General features: G+C 55.8%; 1 protein-coding gene across 1 annotated transcript; it reads right to left on the minus strand.

Moving 5' to 3' along the window:
- Positions 1-38: 38 nt before the first annotated feature.
- Positions 39-22,018, minus strand: NCAPH2 (non-SMC condensin II complex subunit H2; the record flags this gene model as incomplete). Its single annotated transcript, XM_054069553.1, has 20 exons — positions 21,562-22,018; positions 21,014-21,379; positions 18,834-18,985; positions 18,562-18,663; positions 16,294-16,349; positions 15,605-15,680; positions 15,229-15,300; positions 15,035-15,114; positions 13,714-13,865; positions 10,834-10,896; positions 9,247-9,344; positions 9,091-9,162; positions 8,913-8,979; positions 8,642-8,749; positions 6,506-6,559; positions 2,623-2,672; positions 2,378-2,459; positions 438-509; positions 276-328; positions 39-140 (listed from the first exon to the last, which is right to left on the minus strand). Coding segments are annotated over exons 3-20 (1,467 nt in total), but the record flags the coding sequence as incomplete, so codon positions are not given.
- Positions 22,019-23,971: the final 1,953 nt, after the last annotated feature.

Raw genomic sequence — 23,971 nt, forward strand, 5'->3', positions numbered from 1 at the left:
AATCCCCCCTCCTCCCCCCCTTGCCCCCCCCCCCTTGCCTGCTCGTGCAGGAGGGGCCCGATCCTCTCTTCCCAGCGCCGCACGTGCTGCGAGAGCTCCGTCTCCCGCGCGTATTTCTGCGACTCCGCCATGAACAGCTCCTACGGAAAGGAAAACCGAGAGCCTTCGGAATCCTTCCGGAGCCAGGATTTTATGGCTGGAAAGTGCCAAAAAAGATCTGGAAGATGAGAAGGTTGGATTTTGGGGGGGGGGTTCCCCCTTTTCTCTTCCCTTACCACGTTCCGCCGCACCAGCTCCTCGTATCCGAGCGATTCCGAGCGGATCGGAGCTGCGGGAGGATAGGGAGGGAGTCACCAGCCAGGACAGACGGACGGACGGACAGACGGAGGCGTTTGGGGTTTGGGGATTTGGAGGGGGACGTTGGGGAAAGCGCTTACGCCGAGCGGATTCGTCTCCTCCGGCTTCCTCCGGGTTCTCGGCTCCGATGTCCTCGTGCTCCGTAAAGTCGGCTGTACGGAGAGGGGATGAGATCGAGTGCCGCCGGGTGGGATTGGGGGGGGATCCAAGGGGGATTTAGGGGGGTTCGAGGGGGATCCGAGGGAGATTTGAGAGATCCAAAGGGATTTAGGGGGGATTCAAGGGGATTTCAGGGGGGTTCGAGGGGGATCCGAGGGAGATTTGAGAGATCCAAAGGGATTTAGGGGGGAATCAAGGGGGAGTTGAGGGATCCAAGGGGATTTAGGGGGGATTCTAAGGGGATTTGAGGGATCCAAGGGGTATTGAGGGGGGATCTGAGGGATCCAAGGGAGATTTAGGGGGGATTCAACAGGATTTGCGGGATCCAAGGGGGATTTCGGGGGGATCCAAGGGGATCCAAGGGAGATTTGAGGGGGTTTCAAGGAGATTTGAGGGACCCAAGGGGGATTTGGGGGTGAACCAAGGGGGATTTGGGGAATCCAAGAGGGATTTGGGGGGATCTAAGGGGATTTGGGGGGATCTAAGGGGATTTGGGGGGGATTCAGGGGGGTAACCGAGGGGGATTTGGGGGGGGAACAAGGAGATTTTGGAGCATCCAAGGGTGAGCCAAGTCAGATTTGAGGGATCCAAGGGGATTTTGGGGGGAATCAAGGAGGATTTGAGGGATCCAAGGGGATTTGGGGGGGATTTGAGGGATCCAAGGGAGATTTACGGGGGATCCAATGGGATTTGGGGGGGGATTCGAGTGATCCAAGGGGATTTGGGGGGGATTTGAGGGATCCAAGGGAGATTTAGGGGGGATCCAAGGGGATTTAGAGGGGATTCAATGGGATTTCGGAGGGATTTGAGCGATCCAAGGGGATTTAGGGGGGAATCAAGAGGGATTTGAGGGATCCAAGGGGATTTAGGGGGAATCTAAGGGAATTTGAGGGGGGATCTGAGGGGGATTTGAGGGATCCAAGGGAGATTTAGGGGGGATCCAAGGGGATTTAGGGGAGATCCAAGGGAGATTTAGGGGGGATTCAATGGGATTTTGGGGGGATTCAAGGGGATTTTAGGGATCCAAGGGGATTTGGGGGGATCCAAGGGAGATTTAGGAGGGGATTTCGGGGGGTTCAAGGGGGATCCAAGGGAGATTTGAGAGATCCAAGGGGATTTAAGGGGGAATCAAGGGGGATTTGAGGGATCCAAGGGGATTTGGGGGGGATTCAAGGGGTCCAAGGGGATTTGGGGGGAATCTAAGGGGATTTGAGGGGGGATCTGAGGGGGATTTGAGGGATCTAAGGGGGATTTGGGGGGGATTTGAGGGATCCAAGGGAGATTTAGGGGAGATCCAAGGGGATTTAGAGGGGATTCAATGGGATTTCGGGGGGATTCAAGGGGATTTTGGGGGGATTTGAGGGATCCAAGGGGATTTGGGGGGGATTCAAGGGGATTTAGGGGGGATTTAGGGGAGTTCAAGGGGGATCCAAGGGAGATTTGAGAGATCCAAAGGGATTTAGGGGGGAATCAAGGGGGATTTGAGGGGTTCAAGGAGATTTGGGGGGATCCAAGGGGATCTAAGGGGATTTGAGGGGGATTTGAGGGATCTAAGGTGGATTTGGGGGGAATTCAGGGGGATTTAGGGGGGATTTGAGGGATCCAAGGGAGATTTAGGGGGGATCCAAGGGGATTTAGAGGGCATTCAATGGGATTTCGGGGGGATTCAAGGGGATTTTGGGGGGATTTGAGGGATCCAAGGGGATTTGGGGGGGATCCAAGGGGGATTTTGGGGGGGATCCAAGTCATATTTGAGGGATCCAAGGGAGATTTAGGGGGGGATCGAAGGGGGATTTTGGGGGGATCCTCCAAGGGGGATTTGGGGGGACCCCAAGGGGGATTTTGGGGGGACCCAAAGTACCATCTCCCTCCTCTCCATCGGCCTCGCGCTCCTCCTCCGGCGGCTCCGACTCCTGGAGGCGCAGCGGCTCCCACGGAGCAGCCTGGGAAAGGAAAGCCCTGAGCCCGCGGCGACGGAACGCAGGAGACGGGGGGGCCCCCCAAAATCCACAGGGGGACCCCCCAAGAGAGCAGGAAGGGGGTCCGGAGGAGGGTGGGGGGGGGAAAGAGATGGGATAGTCCGGATTCTCCGCTGCATCCGCTCACCGCGCGGCTCTTGCGTTCCCGCAGCTGCTGCCAGTACAGCGCCTCCAGGTCTGCGGGAATGAGAGCCGATCCCAGCTAAGCACCCCGAAATCCCAGCTAAGCACCCCAAAATCCCAGCCAAGAGCCCCAAAATCCCAGAAATGGCCCCTAAAAACCGCCGCCAAACACTGAAATCCCAGTAAAGCCCTCCCAAAACCCTCAGGGAATGAGGAAAATCCCAGCAAAGCACCCCAAAATCCAACAAAACGCCCCAAAATCCAACAAAGTGCCCCAAAATCTGAGCCAAGACCCCCAAAATCCGAGCAAAGAGCCCCAAAATCCCAGAAATGGTCCCTAAAAACCGTAGTCAAACACTGAAATCCCAGTAAAGCGCTCCCAAAACCTTCAGGGAAAGAGGAAAATCCCAGCAAAGCGCCCCAAATCCAACAAAGCGCCCCAAAATCCCAGCCAAGCACCCCAAAATCCCAGCTAAGACCACCAAAATCCCAGCAAAGAGCCCCAAAATCCGAGCTAAGGCCCCGAAATCCCAGAAGTGGTCCCTAAAAACTGCAGCCAAACACTGAAATCCCAGTAAAGCCCTCCCAAAACCTTCAGGGAAAGAGGAAAATCCCGGCAAAGCCCCCCAAAATCCAACAAAACGCCCCAAAATCCAACAAAACGCCCCAAAATCCAAGCTAAGACCCCCAAAATCCCAGCCAAGACCCCTAAAATCCGAGCAAAGAGCCCCAAAATCCCAGAAATGGTCCCTAAAAACTGCAGCCAAACACCGAAATCCCAGTAAAGCGCTCCCAAAACCCTCAGGGAAAGAGGAAAATCCCGGCAAAGCCCCCCAAAATCCAACAAAACACCCCAAAATCCCAGCAAAGCACCCCAAAATCCCAGCTAAGCACCCCAAAATCCCAGCCAAGACCCCCAAAATCCCAGAAATGGTCCCTAAAAACCGTAGTCAAACACTGAAATCCCAGTAAAGCACTCCCAAAACCCTCAGGGAAAGAGGAAAATCCCGGCAAAGCCCCCCAAAATCCAACAAAACACCCCAAAATCCAAGAAAGTGCCCCAAAATCCCAGCTAAGAGCCCCAAAATCCGAGCTAAGGCCCCTAAAATCCCAGAAATGGTCCCTAAAAACCGTAGTCAAACACTGAAATCCCAGTAAAGCGCTCCCAAAACCCTCAGGGAAAGAGGAAAATCTCAGCAAAGCCCCCCAAAATCCAACAAAACACCCCAAAATCCAACAAAGTGCCCCAAAATCTGAGCCAAGACCCCCAAAATCCGAGCAAAGAGCCCCAAAATCCCAGAAATGGTCCCTAAAAACTGCAGCCAAACACCGAAATCCCGGTAAAGCGCTCCCAAAACCCTCAGGGAAAGAGGAAAATCCCGGCAAAGCCCCCCAAAATCCAACAAAACGCCCCAAAATCCCAGCAAATCACCCCAAAATCCCAGCTAAGACCCCCAAAATCCCAGCAAAGACCCCCAAAATCCCAGAAATGGTCCCTAAAAACCGTAGTCAAACTCCGAAATCCTGGTAAAGCGCTCCCAAAACCCTCAGGGAAAGAGGAAAATCCCGGCAAAGCCCCCCAAAATCCAACAAAACGCCCCAAAATCCAAGGAAGTGCCCCCAAAATCCCAGCAAAGACCCCCCCAAAATCCCAGCAAGGAGCCCCAAAATCCCAGAAATGGTCCCTAAAAACTGCAGCCAAACTCTGAAATCCCAGTAAAGCGCTCCCAAAACCCTCAGGGAATGAGGAAAATCCCAGCAAAGCACCCCAAAATCCAACAAAACGCCCCAAAATCCAACAAAGTGCCCCAAAATCCCAGCAAAGACCCCCAAAATCCGAGCTAAGACCCCCAAAATCCCAGAAATGGTCCCTAAAACCGTAGTCAAACTCCAAAATCCCAGTAAAGCGCTCCCAAAACCCTCAGGGAAAGAGGAAAATCCCGGCAAAGCCCCTCAAAATCCAACAAAACGCCCCAAAATCCCAGCAAAGCACCCCAAAATCCCAGCTAAGAGCCCCAAAATCCGAGCTAAGACCCCCAAAATCCCAGAAATGGTCCCTAAAAACCGTAGTCAAACACTGAAATCCCAGTAAAGCGCTCCCAAAACCTTCAGGGAAAGAGGAAAATCCCGGCAAAGCCCCCCAAAATCCAACAAAACGCCCCAAAATCCCAGCAAATCACCCCAAAATCCCAGCTAAGACCCCCAAAATCCCAGCAAAGACCCCCAAAATCCCAGAAATGGTCCCTAAAAACCGTAGTCAAACACTGAAATCCCAGTAAAGCGCTCCCAAAACCTTCAGGGAAAGAGGAAAATCCCGGCAAAGCCCCCCAAAATCCAACAAAACGCCCCAAAATCCAACAAAGTGCCCCAAAATCCCAGCAAAGCCCCCCCAAAATCCCAGTGAAGCACTTGAATCCCAACAATTGCCCCCAAAATCCCAGCAAAGACCCCGAAATTCCCAAGGAAAATGCCTAAATCCCAGCAAAGACCCCCCAAAATCCCAGCCAAGATCCCCAAAATCCCAAGGAAAATGCCTAAACCCCAGCAAAATCCCCCCAAATCCCATCAAAGCCCCCCAAAATCCCCAGTTAAACACTAAAATCCCAGCAAAGCCCCCCAAAAATCCCAGTGAAGCACCTGAATCCCAATAATTCCCCCCAAATTCCCAAAGCCCCCCAAAAATGCCAAAGAAAACACCTAAATCCCAGCAAAGCCCCCCAAAATCCCAGTAAAGCCCCCCAAAATTCCAAGGAAAGCACCTAAATCCCAGCAAAGCCCCCCAAAAATCCCAGTGAAGCACTTGAATCCCAATATTTCCCCCCAAAACCCCAGCAAAGACCCCGAAATTCCCAAGGAAAATGCCTAAATCCCAGCAAAGACCCCCCAAATCCCAGCCAAGACCCCCAAAATTCCAAGGGAAGCACCTAAATCCCAACAGAGCCCCCCAAAATCCCAGTGAAGCACTTGAATCCCAGTAATTCCCCCCAAAACCCCAGCAAAGCCCCCCAAAACTCCAAGGAAAACACCTAAATCCCAGCAAAGCCCCCCAAAATCCCAGTGAAGCAATTGAATCCCAACAATTCCCCCCAAAACCCCAGCAAAGACCCCAAAATTCCCAAGGAAAATGCCTAAATCCCAGCAAAGCCCCCCAAAATCCCAGCAAAGACCCCGAAATTCCCAAGGAAAATACCTAAATCCCATCAAAGCCCCCCAAAAATCCCAGTGAAGCACTTGAATCCCAATAATTCCCCCCAAAATCCCAGCAAAGCCCCCCAAAATCCCAAGGAAAGCACCTAAATCCCAGCAAAGCCCCCCAAAAATCCCAGTGAAGCACTTGAATCCCAACAATTCCCCCCAAAATCCCAGCAAAGCCCCCGAAATTCCCAAGGAAAATGCCTAAATCCCAGCAAAGCCCCCCAAAATCCCAGCAAAGACCCCGAAATTCCCAAGGAAAATACCTAAATCCCATCAAAGCCCCCCAAAAATCCCAGTGAAGCACTTGAATCCCAATATTTCCCCCCAAAATCCCAGCAAAGCCCCCCAAAATTCCAAGGAAAGCACCTAAATCCCAGCAAAGCCCCCCAAAAATCCCAGTGAAGCACTTGAATCCCAACAATTCCCCCCAAAATCCCAGCAAAGCCCCCGAAATTCCCAAGGAAAATGCCTAAATCCCAGCAAAGCCCCCCAAAATTCCCAGTGAAGCACTTGAATCCCAATAATTCCCCCCAAAATCCCAGCAAAGCCCCCCAAAACTCCAAGGAAAACACCTAAATCCCAGCCAAGCCCCCCCAAATTCCCAGTAAAGCCCCCCAAAATTCCAAGGAAAGCAGCTGAATCCCAGCAGACCCCCCCCAAAATTCCCAGTTAAACACTAAAATCCCACTCACCCGCAAAGGTGGGGCCTTTCCGCCGGGTTTTCCGGCTGTCGGCAACGGGGGTGTCTGCGGGAAGCGGAAAGGATGGAAGGAAGGAAGAGGAAGAGGAAAGGGGAAAGGGTTCGGGAAAGGAAGGAGGAAAGGGTTCGGGAAAGGGAGGAGGAAAGTGTTCGGGAAAGGGAGGAGGAAAGGGAGGAGGAAAGGGATCGGGAAAGGGAGGAGGAAAGGGTTCGGGAAAGAGAGGAGGAAAGGGTTCGGGAAAGGAAGGAGGAAAGGGTTCGGGGAAGGAGGAGGAAAGGGTTCGGGAAAGGAGGAGGAAAGTGGTCGAGGAAAGGAGAAGGAAAGGGTTTGGGAAAGGAGAAGGAAAGGGCTTCGAGGGAAGAAGGAGGAAAGGGTTTGGGGAAGGAAGGAAGGAGGAAGGGCTCCGGGGAAGGAAGGAGGAAAGGGTTCGGGAAAGGAGGAGGAAAGGGTTCGGGAAAGGAGGAGGAAAGGGTTCGGGAAAGGGAGGAGGAAAGGGTTCGGGAAAGGGAGGAGGAAAGAAAGGGTTCGGGGAAGGAAGGAGGAAAGGGATCGGGGAAGGAAGGAGGAAAGAAAGGGATCGGGAAGGGAGGAGGAAAGGGTTCGGGAAAGGGAGGAGGAAAGGGTTCGGGAAAGGGAGGAGGAAAGGGATCGGGAAAGGGAGGAGGAAAGGGTTCAGGGAAAGGAGGAGGAAAGGGCTCTGAGGAAGGAAGGAGGAAGGGCTGCGGGGAAGGAAGGAAGGAGGAAGGGCTCAGGGAAGAAGGAGGAAGGGCTCCGGGGAAGAAAGGAGGAAAGGGTTAGGGAAAGGAGAAGGAAAGGGTTCAAGGAAATGGTTTGGGGAAGGAGGAGGAAAGAGTTTGAGGAAGGAAGGAGGAAGGGCTTTGGGGGAAGAAGGAGGAAAGGTTTCGGGAAAGGAGGAGGAAAGGGTTTGGGGAAGAAGGACGAAAGGGTTTGGGGAAAGGAGGAGGAAAGGGTTTGGGAAAGGAGAAGGAAAGGGCTTCGAGGGAAGAAGGAGGAAACGGTTTGGGGAAGGAAGGAAGGAGGAAGGGCTCCCGGGAAGGAAGGAGGAAAGGGTTCGAGGAAAGGGTTCGGGGAAGGAGGAGGAAAGAGTTCGGGGAAGGAAGGAGGAAGGGCTTTGGGGGAAGAAGGAGGAAAGGTTTCGGGAAAGGAGGAGGAAAGGGTTTGGGGAAAGGAGGGGGAAAGGAGGAGGAAAGGGCTTCGAGGGAAGAAGGAGGAAACGGTTTGGGGAAGGAAGGAAGGAGGAAGGGCTCCGGGGAAGGAAGGAGGAAAGTGTTCGGGAAAGGAGGAGGAAAGGGTTTGAGGAAAGGGTTTGGGGAAGGAGGAGGAAAGAGTTTGAGGAAGGAAGGAGGAAGGGCTCCAGGGAAGGAAGGAGGAAAGGGTTTGGGGAAGAAGGAGGAAAGGGATCGGGAAAGGAGGAGGAAAGGGTTCGGGAAAGGAGGAGGAAAGGGTTCGGGAAAGGAAGGAGGAAAGGGTTCGGGAAAGGAAGGAGGAAAGGGTTCGGGAAAGGAAGGAGGAAAGGGTTCGGGAAAGGAGGAGGAAAGGGTTCGGGAAAGGAGGAGGAAAGGGTTCGGGAAAGGAGGAGGAAAGGGTTCGGGAAAGGAAGGAGGAAAAGGTTCGGGAAAGGAGGGAGGAAAAGGTTCGGGAAAGGGGGGAGGAAAGGGTTCGGGAAAGGGGGGAGGAAAGGGTTCGGGAAAGGGAGGAGGAAGGGCTCCGGGGAAGGAAGGAAGGAAGAAGGGCTCCGGGGAAGGAAGGAAGGAAGAAGGGCTCCGGGGATGGAAGGAGGAAAGGGTTCAGGAAAGGAGGAGGAAAGGGTTCGAGGAAAGGGTTCGGGGAAGGAGGAGGAAAGGGGTCAAGGAAAGGAGGAGGAAAGGGCTTCGAGGGAAGAAGGAGGAAACGGTTTGGGGAAGGAAGGAAGGAGGAAGGGCTCCGGGGAAGGAAGGAGGAAAGGGTTCGGGGAAGGAGGGAGGGAAGGAGGGAAGGAGGGAAGGAGGGAAGGAGGGAAGGAGGGAAGGAGGGAAGGAGGGAAGGAGGGAAGGAGGGAAGGAGGGAAGGGAGGGAGGGAGGGAAGGGAGGGAGGGAGCCGGATCCTGCTGGATCCGCGCTACTCACAGGCTGCAGTGAACCATTTGACGAAGTCCTGGAGCTTCCGGGGGCTCTTCCTCTTCCGTTTGCCTCCCACGACTCCGTCCAGGCCGCGCGGCAGCAGGAAGGGCCTCCCTACGGACAAGGCACAGCTCCGCCATCCCAACGCTCCGGCGGCGCCATTCCCAAACCCCACCGGCGCTCTGGGAATGCCGAAGGCCCCCACGGCCGCCATACGGAACCTTCGGAGCCCATTCCCGGCAACCCAGGAAGGAACTCGCGGCTCCGTCTCCGATACCTTTCTTAAACGGCTTTTCCTCGGAATCAGCGAAGGGATCGAGGCTTTGCCACGGATCCAACATCTCCTGGCAAAAAAAAAAGGGCGGAAAAGTGGGAGAAGCCGAACTCCGCCGGAAGGACACGGATAACCCCACACTTCCCACCCGGAGAAGCTCCTCGGCTCCCGGTTTCCGTACCTTGATGTGAGCGTTGGGGTCTTCCGTTGGGAATCGCTTCCGTAGGATGATTCCTTTCTCCTTGGGAGCAATCTGGGAGACGCAGGAAAAGGGATTGAGGATCCTACGGAGCCGTCGGAAGGGGATGGAGCCGTCGGAAGAGTGCTCCAGCGTTACCTTCTGCGCTTCTATGCATTCCGGAGCAGCTGGAAGCATTTCCACATCGTTTTCCGGGATATCCGCTCCGTAGTCATCATCCTCAGGTTCTGGAGCACCTGGAAAGGATGGGAATGGTGAAAAGGGTGGAAAAGAGTCTCCGATACTCCCGTTCTGGAGGTGAGAACGTTGTGAGGTTCAACCAAACCGAGAGCACCGTCTACAGCCGGGCCGGAAAAATCCATGGGATCGATCCAGGGGGAGGGATGATGGGATGGGAGAAGCTCCGAGGAGAAGGACTCGGGGAGAGGAGGAGAAGGTCGAGAGGAGCCCCAACGTGCGCTTCCGGCATGGAAAAACCACCATGTCCGGGGCTGCATCCCGAGCAGCGTGGCCGGCACGGAGGGACGGGATTGTGCCCCTCTGCTCCGCTCCGGAGAGACCTCATCGGGAGCGTTGGAATCCTCAATGGAAGGAGGAGATGGAGCTGTTGGAATGGATCCAGAGGAGGATCCATGGATTATCTGAGGGTTGGAGAACCTCCCGTCCGAGGACAGCTGAGAGAGTTGGGGTTGGGGAGAAGAGAAGGCTCTCAGGAGACCTTATGGAGACCTTCCGGTGCCTGAAGGGGCTCCGGGAATGCCGGAGAGGGACTGTTCCCAAAGGGATGGAGCGATGGGATGAGGAATAATGGGATAAACCGGAGAGGGTCACGTTTAGACTGGAAATGAGGAGGAATTCCTTCATGATGAGGGTGATGAGACCCTGGAAGAGGTTTTCCATGGAAGCTGTGGAGCTCCATCCATCCCTGGAGGGGTTCCAGGCCAGGTTGGATGGGATTCGGAGCCCCGGATCCAGCGGGAGGTGTCGCTGCCCATGGAGAGAGGGGTTGGAATTGGATCATCTTTAAGGTCCCTTCCACCCCAGCCCATTCCATGACTTTGTGTTGGGAAGAGCCGAGGGCAGAGATGGATCCTGGAGAAAGAGGGGAGGGTTTGGCTTTGGGATCTTCCCATCTCCGTGGGGTTCTCCGACGGCTCTTTGCCCTCAGCCGGAAAGGGGAGTTGGGATTGGGGAGAAGAGAAGGCTTTGAGGAGACCTTATGGAGACCTTCCGGTGCCTGAAGGGGCTCCGGGAAAGCTGGAGAGGGGCTGTTCCCAAAGGGATGGAGTGATGGGATGAGGAATAATGGGATAAACTGGAGAGGGTCACATTTAGACTGGACATGAGGAGGAATTCCTTCCCCATGAGGACGATGAGACCCTGGAAGAGGTTTTCCCGGGAAGCTGTGGCTGCCCCATCCCTGGAGGGGTTCCAGGCCAGGTTGGATGGGATTCGGAGCCCCGGATCCGGCAGGAGATGTCCCACTGCCCACGGAGAGCATTTGGAATTGGATCACCTTTAAGGTTCTTTCCAATCCAAATTCTTCTCCGATTCTTCGGTTCAACGGTCACGGGGTCGGAAGGTCCCAACCTGCCCGGATGGAGCACCGAACGGGAGAATCCTTCATCCCAACGGACGCTCGGATACACTCGGAATGGCCTGAGGTGCCGTAGGATGGACAATCGGATGTCTCTCCGCTCTTCCGTTCTCCCACACGCAACTCACCTCCGTCTTCGGAAAAGCTCAGCGCCTGCACGGGATCCCTTCCGAGGACACCGGAATGCGCTCCTGCCGACGGGATGGAAAGGAGACGTCAGGATCCCGCGAGAAAGAGGGATTCGAACCCCGGTGCTTCCCGGAAAACCCCTGGAATTCAAACCATCCCCTCCTGGGAGCAAAGACAGAGAGCGGAATCGCTGCTGTCCCGATTCCGTTGGGCGTTGGATCCCTCAATCCAAAAAAGACCTCGAGGAGACGGAGCGTCCGGAGAAGGGAACGGAGCCGGGAAAGGGGACGGAGTGTACGGAGAAGGGAACGGAGCTGGGAAAGGGGACGGAGCGTCCGGAGAAGGGAACGGAGCCGGGAAAGGGGTTGGAGCGTCCGGAGAAGGGAACGGAGCTGGGAAAGGGGTTGGAGTGTACGGAGAAGGGAACGGAGCCGGGAAAGGGGACGGAGCGTCCGGAGAAGGGAACGGAGCTGGGAAAGGGGTTGGAGCGTCCGGAGAAGGGAACGGAGCTGGGAAAGGGGTTGGAGCGTCCGGAGAAGGGAACGGAGCTGGGAAAGGGGACGGAGCGTCCGGAGAAGGGAACGGAGCTGGGAAAGGGGACGGAGTGTCTGGAGAAGGGAATGGAGCTGGGAAAGGGGACGGAGTGTACGGAGAAGGGAACGGAGCCGGGAAAGGGGTCGGAGTGTACGGAGAAGGGAACGGAGCCGGGAAAGGGGACGGAGTGTACGGAGAAGGGAACGGAGCTGGGAAAGGGGTTGGAGTGTACGGAGAAGGGAACGGAGCCGGGAAAGGGGACGGAGTGTACGGAGAAGGGAACGGAGCTGGGAAAGGGGATGGAGCGTCCGGAGAAGGGAACGGAGCTGGGAAAGGGGACGGAGCGTCCGGAGAAGGGAACGGAGCTGGGAAAGGGGACGGAGTGTCTGGAGAAGGGAACGGAGCCGGGAAAGGGGACGGAGTGTACGGAGAAGGGAACGGAGCTGGGAAAGGGGACGGAGCGTCCGGAGAAGGGAACGGAGCCGGGAAAGGGGTTGGAGCGTCCGGAGAAGGGAACGGAGCCGGGAAAGGGGACGGAGCGTCCGGAGAAGGGAACGGAGCCGGGAAAGGGGACGGAGCGTCCGGAGAAGGGAACGGAGCTGGGAAAGGGGTTGGAGCGTCCGGAGAAGGGAACGGAGCTGGGAAAGGGGTTGGAGCGTCCGGAGAAGGGAACGGAGCCGGGAAAGGGGTTGGAGTGTACGGAGAAGGGAACGGAGCTGGGAAAGGGGACGGAGCGTCCGGAGAAGGGAACGGAGCTGGGAAAGGGGACGGAGCGTCCGGAGAAGGGAACGGAGCTGGGAAAGGGGACGGAGCGTCCGGAGAAGGGAACGGAGCCGGGAAAGGGGACGGAGTGTACGGAGAAGGGAACGGAGCTGGGAAAGGGGACGGAGCGTCCGGAGAAGGGAACGGAGCCGGGAAAGGGGTTGGAGCGTCCGGAGAAGGGAACGGAGCTGGGAAAGGGGTTGGAGCGTCCGGAGAAGGGAACGGAGCCGGGAAAGGGGTTGGAGTGTACGGAGAAGGGAACGGAGCCGGGAAAGGGGTTGGAGCGTCCGGAGAAGGGAACGGAGCTGGGAAAGGGGATGGAGCGTCCGGAGAAGGGAACGGAGCTGGGAAAGGGGACGGAGCGTCCGGAGAAGGGAACGGAGCTGGGAAAGGGGTTGGAGCGTCCGGAGAAGGGAACGGAGCTGGGAAAGGGGTTGGAGCGTCCGGAGAAGGGAACGGAGCCGGGAAAGGGGTTGGAGTGTACGGAGAAGGGAACGGAGCTGGGAAAGGGGACGGAGCGTCCGGAGAAGGGAACGGAGCCGGGAAAGGGGATGGAGTGTACGGAGAAGGGAACGGAGCCGGGAAAGGGGACGGAGTGTACGGAGAAGGGAACGGAGCCGGGAAAGGGGACGGAGTGTACGGAGAAGGGAACGGAGCCGGGAAAGGGGACGGAGCGTCCGGAGAAGGGAACGGAGCCGGGAAAGGGGTTGGAGCGTCCGGAGAAGGGAACGGAGCCGGGAAAGGGGTTGGAGCGTCCGGAGAAAGGAACGGAGCCGGGAAAGGGGTTGGAGCGTCCGGAGAAGGGAACGGAGCCGGGAAAGGGGTTGGAGCGTCCGGAGAAGGGAACGGAGCTGGGAAAGGGGATGGAGTGTACGGAGAAGGGAATGGAGCCGGGAAAGGGGTTGGAGGGTACAGAGAAGGGAACGGAGCTGGGAAAGGGGATGGAGTGTACGGAGAAGGGAACGGAGCCGGGAAAGGGGACGGAGTGTACGGAGAAGGGAACAGAGCCGGGAAAGGGGTTGGAGTGTACGGAGAAGGGAACGGAGCCGGGAAAGGGGTTGGAGTGTACGGAGAAGGGAACGGAGCTGGGAAAGGGGTTGGAGCGTCCGGAGAAGGGAACGGAGCCGGGAAAGGGGTTGGAGCGTCCGGAGAAGGGAACGGAGCTGGGAAAGGGGTTGGAGCGTCCGGAGAAGGGAACGGAGCTGGGAAAGGGGACGGAGTGTCCGGAGAAGGGAACGGAGCTGGGAAAGGGGTTGGAGCGTCCGGAGAAAGGAACGGAGCTGAAAGGAGGTCGGATCCGGGCTTTGCTCCCAAGGAATGGGATGGGAATGGCCTCAAGTTGTGCCAGGGTTGATTAAAATTGGATATTGGGAAAGATTCCTTCCTGGGAAGCGTTGTTGAGCTCCGGCAGAGGCCGCGTGGGGCGGTGGTGGAGTCCCCATCCCCGGAGAGGTTCAAATCCCACCCGGATGCGGCGCTCAGGGATACGGTTTAGCGCTGGAGTTGGAGTCGATGCTCCGCGAGGTCTTTTCCAGCCGAAATCCTCCCCCAATTCCATAGTCTGCACCCCGAATATTCCATACCTGCAGCTGTTCGGGGGCTCCGGGGGCGTCGCGGCTCCGGTGGGAAAGTCGGGGATAATCCCGCCAACTCCAGCAGGAAAGCGCCGGTGGCGTGAGGGGTGCACGTGTTCATCCGGAAATCCTTCCGGCTGGCCAGGAGCTCCCCGGTCCGGCTGAGGGCAAAGAGCCGTCGGAGAACCCCACGGAGATGGGAAGATCCCAAAGCCAAACCCTCCCCTCTTTCTCCAGGATCCATCTCTGCCCTCGGCTCTTCCCAACACGAAGTCATGGAATGGGTTGGGGTGGAAGGGACCTTAAAGGTGATCCAATTCCAACCCCTCTCTCCATGGGCAGCGACACCTCCCGCTGGATCCGGGGCTCCGAATCCCATCCAACCTGGCCTGGAACCCCTCCAGGGATGGATGGAGCACCACAGCTTCCCTGGAAAACCTCTTCCATGACCTCATCATGAAGGAATTCCTCCTCATTTCCAGTCTAAACGTGACCCTCTCCGGTTTATCCCATTATTCCTCATCCCATCACTCCATCCCTTTGGGAACAGCCCCTCTCCAGCTTTCCCGGAGCCCCTTCAGGCACCGGAAGGTCTCCATAAGGTCTCCTCGGAGCCTTCTCTTCTCCCCAATCCCAACTCCCCTTTCCGGCTGAGGGCAAAGAGCCGTCGGAGGACCCCACGGAGATGGGAAGATCCCAAAGCCAAACCCTCCCCTCTTTCTCCGGGATCCATCTCTGCCCTCGGCTCTTCCCAACACGAAGTCATGGAATGGGTTGGGTCGGAAGGGACCTTAAAGGTGATCCAATTCCAACCCCTCTCTCCATGGGCAGGGATACCTCCCGCTGGATCCGGGGCTCCGAATCCCATCCAACCTGGCCTGGAACCCCTCCAGGGATGGATGGAGCACCACAGCTTCCCTGGAAAACCTCTTCCAGGGCCTCACCACTCTCATCATGAAGGAATTCCTCCTCATGTCCCGTCTAAACGCGACCCTCTCCGGTTTATCCCATTATTCCTCATCCCATCACTCCATCCCTTTGGGAACAGCCCCTCTCCAGCTTTCCCGGAGCCCCTTCAGGCACCGGAAGGTCTCCATAAGGTCTCCTCGGATTCTTCTCTTCTCCCCAATCCCAACTCCCCTTTCCGGCTGAGGGCAAAGAGCCGTCGGAGAACCCCACGGAGATGGGAAAACCCCAAAGCCAAACCCTCCCCTCTTTCTCCAGGATCCATCTCTGCCCTCGGCTCTTCCCAACACAAAGTCATGGAATGCGTTGGGTCGGAATGGACCGTAACGATGATCCAATTCCAACCGTTTTCCACGGTTCTCACCTGAATAAGGGATTCTCCCTCTTCTCGGCGTCTTCCGGAGGGACCAAAGACATCGGAGTCAAAGGAACGATGTCGACGGCCTGGAAAGGAAACGCAGCGGGAATGTCCCTCGGCTGCCGAAGCCTCCGAGGGCTTTATCCATGGAAATTCCGAGACAGGGAAAGGCGGAAAAGGAGGAGAACGGCCGCTCTTACGTTGGGTCGGTGATCCGTCTTCATGTCCACGTTGGCCGGGCTGCCGGCTCCGATGTCATCCAGCGAGAGGAACTGTCGGAAAGGAAAACGCAGGAGCGGTCATTCCGAGACGCCGGAGCTGGATAGGAAAGAGCCCGGAAGAGCGGAAAAGAAGGAAGGAAAGAAGGATTCACAAAGCCCAGGAGAGAGACAACCGGAGTTTGGGAGGAGGAGAAGGATGGAGACGTTCACTCGGCTTCCGGGAGCGCTTCCGACGCTCCCAGGGATGGATTCAGGGATAAATTCCACTGGGAGAGCGCCGCCAGGAAAGAAAGGGAATTCTGGGATATCCCCACGGCACTCGAAACCTTCCCATTCCGTCGGGAATCGGCCTCACCTCCTCCTGCTCCGTCCCAAAGGTGGCGTCGGTGTCTTTGCCGTCGTCTCCCAAGGAACTCGGCTGCTTTTCCCGCCTGAGCCAGGGAGAAAAAGATGGAATTAGGATCCCGCCGGAAGCCGGAAGCGAAGCAACAACCGATTCCCTCCAAGCCTTCTACGGAAACACCGCGTCGGAATATCCCACGGCGCTGCGGACAACGCGGAGGCGACGGCGGGAATGAGGCGATGCGTTCCCAAGGATCTGCACGGCAAATCCCGACGGGAATAGAATCCGACTAAATCCAGCTGCGAAGCTACCAGAGGAAAAAGAGGGAATCTCCCGCTTCAATCCCACAGCACCGGAATAATCAGGGAAATTTGGGAAAGCTCCGCGTTGCTCCGCCGTCGCTGACGGATCTCCGGACTCCTGCGGCAAATCCCAGCGCTTTTCCAGCCCCGACGCATAAAAAGGGGTTGGATTGAGGAATTCCGAAGCCGTATCCTTCCCTATCCAAGAGGATCTGATTCCATTCGGGATTTTCCAACCCAGGGGCGCCGCTCACAGCTCTTTCTCCGCAGACGGGAGGAGTTTGAACCCCCAAAATCCCAACCAAATCCCGATGGGAAGGAGAAAGACGGGAGCGGAGAGACACACGGAAGCGCTATCCGGAACTCCGGCAAAGTCCCCTTTCCCAAAGTTTTCCTTACTTTTTATTGCAGATGAAATCCAGCGTCTGATAAACCAACGAGTAGAGATATTCCACCTGGAAAACAGCAATCAGAATTCCGGAGAAGGAAAAAGCAGCTCCAAGAAATGCTGCTCCGACCGCAGCCGGAATGCGCTCCCACCCTCCGCCCATCCCACGCCGCTCGGAATTCAGATTCCGGATGATCCCATGGTCCTTTCCACTCTTTGAATCCCTAAATCTCAACCCTGGAGATCTGGGATTCAGATTCCGGATGATCCCATGGTCCTTTCCACTCTTTGAATCCCTAAATCCCAACAGTGGAGATCTGGGATTCAGATTCCGGATGATCCCACGGATCCTTTCCACTCTTTGTATCCCTAAATCCCAACCCTGGAGATCTGGGATTCAGATTCCGGATGATCCCATGGATCCTTTCCACTCTTTGAATCCCTAAATCCCAACCCTGGAGATCTGGGATTCACATTCCGGATGATCCCATGGATCCTTTCCACTCTTTGAATCCCTAAATCTCAACCCTGGAGATCTGGGATTCAGATTCCGGAGGATCCCATGGATCCTTTTCCACTCTTTGAATCCCTAAATCCCAACACCGGAGATCTGGGATTCACATTCCGGATGATCCCATGGATCCTTTCCACTCTTTGTATCCCTAAATCCCAACAGTGGAGATCTGGGATTCAGATTCCGGATGATCCCATGGATCCTTTCCACCCTTTGAATCCCTAAATCTCAGCCCTGGAGATCTGGGATTCGCATTCCGGATGATCCCATGGATCCTTTCCACTCTTTGTATCCCTAAATCTCAACCCTGGAGATCTCGGATTCAGATTCCGGATGATCCCATGGATCCTTTCCACTCTTTGAATCCCTAAATCTCAACCCTGGAGATCTCGGATTCAGATTCCGGATGATCCCATGGATCCTTTCCACTCTCTGAATCCCTAAATCTCAACAACGGGCAGTTGAGATTCAAACCATTCCATGATTTACGGTGGAATTGGATGGGCTTTGAGACCCCTTCCAACCCAAATCATTCCATGATTTAAGGTGGAATTGGATGGGCTTTGAGATCCCTTCAACCCAACCCATTCCATGATTTAAGGTGGAATTGGATGAGCTTTGAGATCCCTTCCAACCCAAATCATTCCATGATTTAAGGTGGAACTGAATGAGTTTGAGACCCCTTCAACCCAAACCATTCCATGATCTGAGGTGGACCTGGATAGGCTTTGAGATCCCTTCCATCCCAAACCATTCCATGATTTACGGTGGACCTGGATGGGCTTTGAGACCCCTTCCATCCCAAACCATTCCATGATTTAAGGTGGACCTGGATGGGCTTTGAGGTCCCTTAACCCAAACCATTCCATGATTTAAGGTGGAATTGGATGAGCTTTGAGGTCCTTCAACCTAAACTATTCCATGATTTACGGTGGACCTGGATGGGCTTTGAGGTCCTTTCCATCCCAAATCATTCCACGATTTAAGGAGGACCTGGATGAGCTTTGAGGTCCCCTTAACCCAAACCATTCCATGATTTAAGGTGGAATTGGATGAGCTTTGAGACCCCTTCAATCCCAAACCATTCTATGAATTAAGGTGGAATTGGATGAGCTTTGAGATCCCTTCCATCCCAAACCATTCCATGATTTACGGTGGACCTGGATGGGCTTTGAGATCCCTTCCATCCCAAACCATTCCATGATTTACGGTGGACCTGGATGGGCTTTGAGATCCCTTCCATCCCAAACCATTCCATGATTTAAGGTGGAACTGAATGAGCTTTGCAACCCCTTCAATCCCAAACCATTCTATGAATTAAGGTGGAATCGGATGAGCTTTGAGATCCCTTCAACCCAACCCATTCCATGATTTAAGGTGGACCTGGATGGGCTTTGAGATCCCTTAACCCAAACCATTCCATGATTTAAGGTGGAACTGAATGAGCTTTGAGACCTCTTCCAACCCAAACCATTCCATGATTTAAGGTGGAACTGAATGAGCTTTGAGATCCCTTAACCCAAACCATTCCATGATTTAAGGTGGAACTGAATGAGCTTTGAGATCCCTTAACCCAAACCATTCCATGATTTAAGGTGGAACTGAATGAGCTTTGAGACCCCTTCAATCCCAAACCATTCTATGAATTAAGGTGGAATTGGATGAGCTTTGAGATCCCTTCCATCCCAAACCATTCCATGATTTAAGGAGGACCCGGATGGGCTCTGAGATCCCTTCCATCCCAAGCCCTTCCCGGATTCCTCACCTTCCTGCTGTAGACGCAGGCGGATCCCTGGATCAGCAGCGCCGCTTCGATGAAGTTCATGGTGGTTTTGCCGTTGTCGAAGGAAATGCAGATATGATCCAACTGCACAACAAGAACACCAAAACCTCATCCATAGGGTGGATTCGAAGATCCCGGACGGAGAAGAAACCATCAAGAGATGCCGGGAAGCATCACCGGAGGAAAACGGAGGCGGAAAGGCCCTCTCCATCCTCCGTCGCCCAACGTGGGGGCGCAGAACCCCCTCCTCTCACCTCTTCCAGGTATTCCCCGAGCTGAGCGGCCACGTCCACTTCCCAATTCTTGGTGAGATCCCGGATGGGCTGCAGGAGGTGCAGGAAGCGCGACTCCACCTCCTCCATGGCGCCGCTTCCCGGCTTCCAATCCCGCTTCTTTCTTGGATCGCCTACGACGTGGAAAGAGAGAATGGGGGGGGATGGAAGGGACCTTAAAGATGATCCAATTCCAGCCCCTCTCCATGGGCAGCGACACCTCCCGCTGGATCAGGGGATCCGAATCCCATCCAACCTGGCCTGGAACCCCTCCAGGGATGGGGCAGCCACAGCTTCCCTGGAAAACCTCTTCCAGGGTCTCACCACCCTCATCATGAAGGAATTCCTCCTCATGTCCAGTCTAACTCTGCCCCTCTCCAGTTTATCCCATTATTCCTCATCCCATCCCTCCATCCCTTTGGGAACAGCCCCTCTCCAGCTCTCCCGGAGCCCCTTCAGGCACCGGAAGGTCTCCATAAGGTCTCCTGAGAGCCTTCTCTTCTCCCCAACCCCAACTCTCTCAGCTGTCCTCGGACGGGAGGTTCTGCAGCCCTCGCAGCATCCTTGGAGCCTCCTCTGCACCCATTCCAACACCTCCATCTCCTCCTTCTGCTGAGGATTCCAGACCTGGACACAACCCTCCAGATGAGGTCTCCCCGGAGCGGAGCAGAGGGGCAGAATCCCGTCCCTCCCTGCCGGCCACGCTGCTCTGGATGCAGCCCAGGACACGGGGGGGTTTCTGGGCCAGGAGCACACGTTGGGGCTCCTCTCGACCTTCTCCTCATCTCCCCAAGTCCTTCTCCTCAGGGCTGTTCCCATCCATCATCCCCAGCCTGGAGTGAAACCATGGATCGCCCCAACCCCGCTGTAGGACGTTGCCCTTGGCCTGGTTGATCCTCTTGAGGTTCTCCAGCCCCTCTTCTCCAGGTCCTGAGCTTCTCCAGCCCCTCTTCTCCAGGTCCTGAGCTTCTCCAGCCCCTCTTCTCCAGGTCCTGAGCTTCTCCAGCCCCTCTTCTCCAAGTCCTGAGGTTGTCCAGCTCCTCTTCTCCAGGTCCTGAGCTTCTCCAGCCCCTCTTCTCCAGGTCCTGAGCTTCTCCGGCCCCTCTTCTCCAGGTCCTGAGCTTCTCCAGCCCCTCTTCTCCAGGTCCTGAGCTTCTCCAGCCCCTCTTCTCCAAGTCCTGAGGTTGTCCAGCTCCTCTTCTCCAGGTCCTGAGCTTCTCCAGCCCCTCTTCTCCAGGTCCTGAGCTTCTCCGGCCCCTCTTCTCCAGGTCCTGAGCTTCTCCAGCCCCTCTTCTCCAGGTCCTGAGCTTCTCCAGCCCCTCTTCTCCAGGTTCTGAGCTTCTCCAGCCCCTCTTCTCCAGGTCCTGAGCTTCTCCAGCCCCTCTTCTCCAGCGTTTCCCGGTCCCTCTGGATCCATCCCACCCTTCCACTGTGACAACCGCCCCACTCAGCTCAGTGTCCCCTCCAAACTCGCTGAGAGTGCCCTCGATCTCAGTGTCGATGTCATCGATGGAGATCTCAAACAGCGCCGCTCCCAGTATGGACCCCTGAGGGCCACCACCGCTGACGGATCTCCATCTGGGATTGGAGCCATTGACCCTTGGAACGCAACCATTCCAACCAATTCCTCATCCCAGAAACCTTCCACCTTTCCAACCCAATTTGGAGAGACGGAGGGGGTGGAGGATCCACCTCAAAGCCTTTACAGAAGTCCAAACAGATCCCACCCATCGGTTTTCCTCTGTCCACAGCTGTGGTCCCCCCATCCAACCCAGAATTCCTGCCTGGATTTCCCATCACAGCTTCACATCGTCTATCCCTGATGGTCCCAAAGGTCGGGACTTGGAAGCTCCATCTCCTCCTTCTGCTGAGGATCACTTGGAAGCTCCATCTCCTCCTTCTGCTGAGGATCACTTGGAAGCTTCATCTCCTCCTTCTATTGAGGATTACTTGGAATTACTTCTCCTCAGCGCTGCTCCCATCCCATCATCCCTCACTCAGCACCGAAACCACCGATTATTCCCGCCCAGAAAGAGGACGTTGCCCTTATGGCCCTCCCGAGGTTCTCCAACTCGGCCTCTCCCGCCTCCGCCTCCGCCATTCCCTCTCCCTCTCCCTCTCCCTCTCCCTCTCCCTCCCTGCGCCGCTATTCCCCCTCTCACCTCACTCTCCTCCGCCTTCTTCTCCCCGCGCCGCCATTTTTGTCTTTCCCGCCTTCACAGGCGCCGCCGCGCGCTGACGTCACCACGCACGCCTGACGCACAGACTCCTCCCCCACCGCCTATTTAACGCCTCCTTGACGTGCTGACGTCACCGCGCGCGACGGCGCCGCCTGCTGACGTCACAGCGCGCGCGACCACGAAGGAACCGCCACGGCGGCCGCGGTCGCTCTTTCCTGACGGCATTGTCAGAGGTGTTTGGGACCGCGTTTGTGGCCCTCTCCTTCACCTTTGGGGGTTCTCTATGGGGCCTTTTGGGGTTCCTCCGTCTTTGGGGGTCTCTATGGGGCCTTTTTGGGGTTCCTCCACCTTTGGGGGTCTCTATGGGCCCTTTGGGGGTCTCTATGGGGCCCTTTAGGGTCTCTATGGGCCCTTTGAGGGTTTTTCCCATTAATTTTGGGGTTCCTCCACCTTTGGGGGTCTCTACGGTCCCTTTGGGGTCTCTATGGGCCCTTTGAGAGTTTCTCCCACTACTTTTGGGGTTCCTCCACCTTTGAGGTCTCTATGGGCCCTTTGAGGGTTTCTCCCATTACTTTTGGGGTTCCTCCACCTTTGACGCTCCTATGGTGCCTTTTGGGGTTCCTCCACCTTTGGGGGTCTCTATGGGCCCTTTGAGGGTTTCTCCCATTAATTTTGGGGTTCCTCCACCTTTGGGGTCTATATGGGCCCTTTGAGGGTTTCTCCCATTACTTTTGGGGTTCCTCCACCTTTGAGGCTCCTATGGTGCCTTTTGGGGTTCCTCCACCTTTGGGGTCTCTTTCGGGCCTTTTTGAGGTTCCTCCACCTTTGGGGTCTCTTTGGGGCCTTTGAGAGTTTCTCCCATTACTTTTGGGGTTCCTCCACCTTTGGGGGTTCTATGGGGCCTTTTGGGGTTCCTCCACCTTTGGGGGTCTCTATGGTCCCTTTGGGGTCTCTATGGGCCCTATGAGGGTTTCTCCCATTACTTTTGGGGTTCCTCCGCCTTTGGGGGCCCTATGGGCCCTTTGGGGTCTCTATGGGCCCTTTGAGGGTTTCTCCCATTACTTTTGGGGTTCCTCCACCTTTGGGGGTCCTATGGGGCCTTTTTGGGGTTCCCCCACCTTTGGGGGTCTCTATGGGGCCTTTGGGGGTTCCTCCACCTTTGGGGGTCTCTATGGGGTCTTTTTGGGGTTCCTCCACCTTTGAGGCTCCTATGGGGCCTTTGGGGGTTCCTCCACCTTTGGGGGTCTCTATGGGCCCTTTGGGGTCTCTATGGGGCCTTTTGGGGTTCTTCCACCTTTGAGGCTCCTATGGGGCCTTTGGGGGTTCCTCCACCTTTGGGGGTCTCTATGGTCTCTTTGGGGTCTCTATGGGCCCTTTGAGGGTTTCTCCCATTACTTTGAGGGTTCCTCCGCATTTGGGGGTCTCTTTGGGGCCTTTTTGGGGTTCCTCCACCTTTGGGGGTCTCTATAGGGCCTTTTTGGGGTTCCTCCACCTTTGGGGGTCTCTATGGGGCCTTTGGGGGTCTCTGTGGTCCCTTTGGGGTCTCTATGGTCCCTTTGAGGGTTTCTCCCATTACTTTTGGGGTTCCTCCACCTTTGAGGCTCCTCTGGGGCCTTTTTGGGGTTCCTCCACCTTTGAGGCTCCTATGGGGCCTTTTGGGGTTCCTCCACCTTTGGAGGTTCTCTATGGGGCCTTTTGGGGTTCCTCCGCCTTTGGGGGTTCTCTATGGAGCCTTTCTGGGGTTCCTCCACCTTTGGGGGTCTCTATGGTCCTTTTGGGGTCTCTATGGGCCCTTTGAGGGTTTCTCCCATTACTTTTGGGGTTCCTCCGCCTTTGGGGGTGTCTATGGGGCCTTTTGCGGTTCCTCCACCTTTGGGGGTCCTATGGGGTCTTTTTGGGGTTCCTCCACCTTTGAGGCTCCTATGGGGCCTTTGGGGGTTCCTCCACCTTTGGGGGTCTCTATGGGCCCTTTGGGGTCTCTATGGGGCCTTTTTGGGGTTCCTCCACCTTTGAGGTTCTCTATGGGGCCTTTGGGGGTTCCTCCACCTTTGTCCCTCATGGCCACATCCCCCTCCTTATGGCCATATCTTTGTCCCTGTGGCCACCACCTTCCTCCTAGTGGCCACCACCACCCTCTTGGTGGCCACCACCATGTCCCTCATGGCCACCTCCCCCTCCCTATGGCCGTATCTTCATCCTGGTGGCCACTACCACCCCTTTGGTGGCCACTACCTCCCTCCTGGTGGCCACCACCATGTCCCTCATGGCCACCTCCCCCTCCCTATGGCCACATCTCTCTCCTGGTGGCCACCACCTCCCTCCTGGTGGCCACCCCCACCCCCTCCATCGCCCCTTCGGTGGCGGCGCCTTGGTCACGTGACTACTGAGAGTGCCCCCGTGGCTACTGAAAGTGGTCATGTGACTACTGATGGCCACAGGGAAGGCCTTCGCGGCCCCAAGAAGAAGAAATGGAGCCCCACTTTTAGGGGTCCCCCCTTTTCCCCACTTTTTAACCCTTTTTCCCCTCTTTTTAACCCTTTTTTACCCCTTTTAACCCTTCCCCTCTTTTTAACCCTTTTTTACCCCTTTAACCCTTTTTCCCCTCTTTTTAACCCTTTTTTACCCCTTTTAACCTTCCCCTCTTTTTAACCCTTTTTTACCCCTTTTAACCCTTTTTCCCCTCTTTTTTAACCCTTTCCCCTCTTTTTAACCCTTTTCCCCTCTTTTTAACCCTTTTTTACCCCTTTTAACCCTTTTCCCCCTCTTTTTTAACCCTTTCCCCTCTTTTTAACCCTTTTTAACCCTTTTTTAACCCTTTTCCCCCTCTTTTTAACCCTTTTTTACCCCTTTTAACCCTTTTCCCCTCTTTTTAACCCTTTTCCCCTCTTTTTAACCCTTTTTCCCTCTTTTTAACCCTTTTCCCCTCTTTTTAACCCTTTT

The sequence above is a fragment of the Cuculus canorus genome, chromosome 1 (assembly GCF_017976375.1).
Source record: "Cuculus canorus isolate bCucCan1 chromosome 1, bCucCan1.pri, whole genome shotgun sequence".
NCBI classification, from domain to species: Eukaryota; Metazoa; Chordata; class Aves; order Cuculiformes; family Cuculidae; genus Cuculus; species Cuculus canorus.